The sequence below is a fragment of the Carcharhinus amblyrhynchos genome, unplaced genomic scaffold (genome assembly GCF_965287045.1).
Source record: "Carcharhinus amblyrhynchos unplaced genomic scaffold, sCarAmb.v2.hapA scaffold_39, whole genome shotgun sequence".
NCBI classification, from domain to species: domain Eukaryota; kingdom Metazoa; phylum Chordata; class Chondrichthyes; order Carcharhiniformes; family Carcharhinidae; genus Carcharhinus; species Carcharhinus amblyrhynchos.
The window spans coordinates 8587861-8593545 of NW_027649780.1; the positions used below are offsets into that span (position 1 = coordinate 8587861).

General features: G+C 43.3%; 1 gene segment (V, D, J or C); it reads right to left on the bottom strand.

Moving 5' to 3' along the window:
- Nucleotides 1–1904: 1904 nt before the first annotated feature.
- Nucleotides 1905–3853, bottom strand: LOC145335628 (T cell receptor alpha variable 9-1-like). The segment is given in 2 exon segments: nt 1905–2293; nt 3808–3853. Coding segments are annotated over 2 exon segments (435 nt in total).
- Between the last annotated feature and the right edge of the window lie 1832 nt (nt 3854–5685).

Sequence of the window (5685 nt, forward strand, 5' to 3'; positions counted from 1 at the left end):
GAATTATTATGTATTCTCCTTGTTCCTTACTGATAATAATGCTCTTGTGTGTTGAGTCTCTGTACAGTCAGTGTGTTATTCAGGAGTTGTGTTTAATTTCTGACTTTTGGAACACTCTGCATTTGTCTTATAGGAACCAATAGCGATGATTCGTTGTCCCAGGCTCCTTTTGAATTAACAACAGAGCACAATACCGGACTGTCTCACAAATCGTACTTTGTGAAAATTTTAAACGAAATGTCCTTCTGCAAAACAATTATCAGCATTGGCAACGAAAAGCAAAGCTCTACCGGGATTTGAACTCAGCTCACGGCATTTAAAGTCGAGAATGGTAACCATTACACCACATAACCCAGAACACGGAAAGTTACAGCAAATGCCTGTGAAGCAGAAATATCTCTGCTGTTATTTCCCAATACGGCTTGTGAAGGAAATGATTTCCTGTTGATTTGAGGGACGGTGTCTTCTGACATTTTCTCCTATCAACGGTGGCGCATGGTGACATGTTGCTATTGTATTTGCTGTTGCTGTAACGTCGAATGGAAGAGACCAAATTCTTCCAGTGATCACTTACCGGGGTGGGGGCGTTCTGGGATCTATCTTGTACTCTTACTGAGCTCTGGAGTCTGAATCTAACAATCTGAGTTCGAATCCGAGCAAAACCATATTTTTATTTTTGCTGAAGCCGATGATGAGTTTGCTGAAGGACATTTTATTTGAAATTCTCAGAAAGTGGAAATCTAAGCACTGAGCAAATCTCAGAAAATTCCACCGCAGATCACATTTCAGGCGATGCAGCGAATGGCTCTCCTGGGGTCATTGCATCAGCCCCAGAGGATGTTTGCTGAAGAATACAAAGTGCTGAGAGGCAAGGAAGCCACAGTGGGCAGGGGGTCCACCTTCATGTGTCGTGTCATTCACTCACTCATCTGTCCCAATTTAAACAAGAGTTCGGAGGCGACAGCCCAGATTGTGAATCATTACACCATGGAATGGACAGGACTGTGACAGAAGGCACGAAACTTTTCTCCAAAAACACACACAAGCATCTACACACTCTCTCTCTCACATTCTCTCTCTATCTCTCACACACACACAGGCACGCACACACCACACAGACACACAGACATACACACACAACACACACACACTTGCGCAATAATTGCCAGACTCCAGTCGAGTGGTTGTTGTGTGGCTCCTTTCTTTCAACAGAGGAGCTAAAGAGTAGCCAAAAAGATGAAAAAAACTGACGGTGCAGGCATCTGGCGCCAGAGGATCGGCAATGTGCATTCTGATAGCCGTTGAACTGGCTGACAAATTGTCCTCTCGATTTGGTCAGTGTGAAACATTTAATTGAAATGCCCTTCAACAAATAAATCATCTACGTTGAGAAATTAAAGCAAGGTTCAGCCGAGATTTGAACTCGGATCGCTGGATTCAATGTCCAGAGTACTCACCATTACACCACAGAACCAAGCACATCATAAACACCTGCGAGTGATCATGCAATACTCCTGTCAGTTTGAATCAGCCCCACTCCATCATCGCGTCAATTACCCACAACAATTCATATTTAAAGTGTCCATGCTGGTTCCCCCATAATACTGAGTACATTACCTTCTACTGCATTAAGTTTCACTGTCAATCGCTTTCATTTACCGATCTGTTGTGCATCCACTTCTCCCTCTCTCGATCAAACCTTCAATAAATCTGATCAATTTAGTTCATGTTGTTTCGATAACAGCGCCAAGATTTCCCAGTTAAAGGGCTGCTCGGAGACCCGGGAAACTACTATAAAGGCGGATTTTACAGGGAATGATACATTCAGCATCGCAGAAATAAAATATCCGGGCAAGTTGGTCTTTTTAATGTGTTCTAGTCATATGAACAGTTCATGATCCAGGTCACAGATCTGATTCAGTGAGAGGAGGTGAGAGTGTCTTTGCCGGTTTTTGTACAGGCTGACTGTACCTCTGTAACAGTGTGGGGCTCAGCGCACAGTGATACACGGCAGAGTCAGAGATACGGACCCCGGTGATAGTTAAAGGAGCAGTTTTCTTGACTTTGTCCAAATCAGCAGAAAACCGGTCAGGGAAATCTGGAGACCTTTCTCCGTCACCCGTGCCATATTTCTTCAATAAATATCTCGGAGCTTCCCCAGGATATTGGATGTACCAGAAAAGATTATTGTCTGTATATGTTGTTTTGTAACTGCAGTTCAATATTACCGTCTGTCCTTCCTGAACCGTTAATTCAGGCGGCTCCTGGGAAACTGAATCTTGGCCACTGGTTCCTGCAACAACATATAGAATGTGTGAGAAATCTGAATAAAAATAACCCATGAAATATTTACCGAGGATTTGAGCTCAGACCCACCGGGCAACATGACCGTTATTATCAGTAAAGCACACAGGGAACACATGGATCCTGACTGGAAGAAAAAGGCGACACTGTTTGAAATGTGTTGTTGTTTCTAGTCTTGTATCACAGAGTAAACTCAGGTCAGAGGCAGCTTCAATCATTGGGAAACTGGGGGCCGGTTATCAGTGCTGCCATTGGCTGGTGTCTCAGCTCTGATGTCAGCTGTGGACCAATCGCTGTTAGTGAAAGGTTTAATAGGGCTGACACTCACCAGTCACATTCCGTCCGTGGCTGTGGGTGTCTACACTTCCTCCCTCTTTCTCTCTCTCACATTTTCCCTCATTCTGCATGTTCCTGGGTTTAACTCGTTTTCCTCCGAACTCATTGTGAAAATCTTTCTTTGGATAGATTTTTCTCTCTAATTAATGCAGAAAATTAAATAATCTATCATCGATCTGATGAACATGTATTAATGGGTGCATCTAGTGCATGAGAATAAATAATAATCGAGCGTTTTATGAATATGGGATAAGTAGTCTCGGAACTCCACATTGAGATACGGTTTCACCGGGGTTACTCTTGTCCCTGGAAAGGACAGATTTCAATCAGTCATTATTTCTACTCAAGGGACTTTAGAATGGGACAACACTGAAGCTGAATTTCACAACAGATCACTTTGAAAATGTGTCGCCTTACAGCTAGGCACCTGAACCAGAACGATGATGAGTACAGACTGATAAGTTATTCGCCCCGGAAACCTGCGTGTTTGTGTGTATTGGATCAGGAAGTAATTGAGTTTGATCCGGGAGTAATCTGAGCGCCAAATGTCACATTTCTCAACAGTGATGATTGTTAACCTCAGCGAGGGAATACAATTCAGACCGGGCTGTGTTGTGGTCTTAATTCTCTGTGAATGTCGATAAGATGCAACACTTTTTTATACAGAACCACTGCTGATGAACTTACACCGGTTTTTGTATGAGGTCCGTGGGAGCCTTATTCACTGTGGGTCTCAGTGCACAGTAATACACGGCGCTGTCTGTCATCTTCAAACCTTTCATGGACAAGTGAAAAGTGCTTTGTTTCACGCTGAGATTCCCGCTGAAATTCTCAAAGCCGGGAGCCGTGTCGTTAAAGCCATACCTATCGGCTCTGAGCAGATACTGAGGAGCTCGGTGTGGATACTAGCGATACCAGAACAGGCTATAACTGTCTGTAACTGAACTCGATACAGAGTAATTGCAGGGTATTGCTGAATCTTCACCCTCTGCTGTTTCAACTCTTGGTTTCAACTGGGATACTGAGAATCCGTCACTCAACCCTGTAGCTAAACAGCAGACACACAGTGGATTAGGAGTAAGAGGAAGACAATAATCAAACAGCGATGGGAAAAGGAGATTTCAAAAGGATTACGATGTATTTTAGAAAGGTTCCAGTTTCACTGACCTGCGATCAGGGCAATAACCAGAGTTAGAAATATTTTCACCCCCATGGTTCCAGTCTGACCTCCAGAAACAGAAACACTGATTTCTGGCTGTAACCGACTTGGAATGTGAGAATTTGAAAGATAAGGAGTATGCAATACAATTGGCTGGGTTTTATTTCCCCTCCCATTTTATACCGGTCAATAGAAACTTTCTGAAGAAGGAGGCCGTGATGTTTTGTAAGTGATCACAGAACGCCCTCCTGTGGACAATACAACCGCATTAGAAACAGACGCAGAACCAAGAGCCCAGATAGATACACTCCGAGAAATATAGAGACTCAGAAATATCCAGTAACAGCTACAGTTCTGGGAAAGAGGAAACATCCACTCCACATCCACCCTGTTAGCAGCTCTTACGGTTTGAAAGGTTTCAATCAAGTTGCCTCTTTCTCTCCTAAACTCCAGTGGATGCAAACCCAGCATCACCATTCTTTCTTCGTAAAATAACCTGCTCATTCTGGTAATAGTTTCGCAAACCTTGTACGAACATTTTCTAAAGCATTACCATCTTTCTTTAGATAAGGAGGCAAGTATTGTACACAATGCTCCAAATATGGTCTCACAAATGCCCAGTACAATGGAAACATACCCTACCTATTTTTTGCAATACATTCCCTCATAATAAGTGATAACGTTTTATGATATTTTCTAATTAATTGCTGTACTTGTACATTAACCCCTTGTGATTTCTGGACGAGGACAGCCAAATTCATTTATACCTCAGAATTTCGTGATCGCTCGCCATTTACATATTAACCTTCTTTCATTTTCAGCATGCCAAAATTGAGAACACTATCCACCAGGTACACGGTACATACTCTTGCAACTCGGCCAGTGTTGTCTACCTGATACTTTGCAAGAAGGGATGTCCTGAGGCATGGTACATTGGGGAGACCATGCAGACGCTACGACAATTGATGAATGAACATCGCTCAACAATCACGAGGCAAGACTGTTCCCTTCCTGTTGGCGAACACTTCAGCGGTCACGGGCATTCGGAATCTGATCTTTGGGTAAGCCTTCTCCAAGACGGCCTTCACGACACACAACAGCGCAGAGTCGCTGAGCAGAGACTGATAGCCAAGTTCCGCACACATGAGGACGGTCTCAACCGGGATTTTGGGTTCATGTTGCATTATATGTAACCCCCTTGATTTGCCTGAACTTGCAACATCCCACTTACTGTCCTGCCTGGACACAATACACATCTCTTTAACCTATGCTTAATGATATCTCCACTCACATTTCCTGCACATTTAAGACTTGAATTGCAGGTTAGCTGTAAAGACTCGCATTCTAATCAGTATTCTGTAAACTGTGTGTGTCTTTATATGCTCTTCTCTGATCAGAACTTTCCACACACCTGACGAAGGAATAGCGTTTCCCAAAGCTTGTGGGCTTTCTATTACATAAACTGGTTGGACTTTAGCCTGGTGTTGTGAGACTTCTTACTGCACTGGTACCGTCAGCAGGCCTGGAAAGCTCCAGTGTACATGGTTCTTCTTATTGGAGAGAATGTGCAAAGGGGCAGTGACCTCAAAGATAAGTTTTCTTCTAAATTTGATAAAAATAACAAGACTACAAAGCTTGGGTTTTCTGCAATCTGTTTGGCTGGAATCAGACTCCGTTCTTCCCGTGTCAGGATGTGGGTTCTTGATCTGCAGCTGCTTTTCTTTCGGGCCACGTGTGAACAAGTCAATTGTCAAAAAATTGGCCATGCTAAGTTGACCTTCAATTTTCCCTAGAAAAGAAGAGGCTTTTAGATTAGATTCCACTGGATGGCACTCCAGAACTTGAGATGTGACAAAAATATCTGAAATAGTCAGCTTAACGGTACC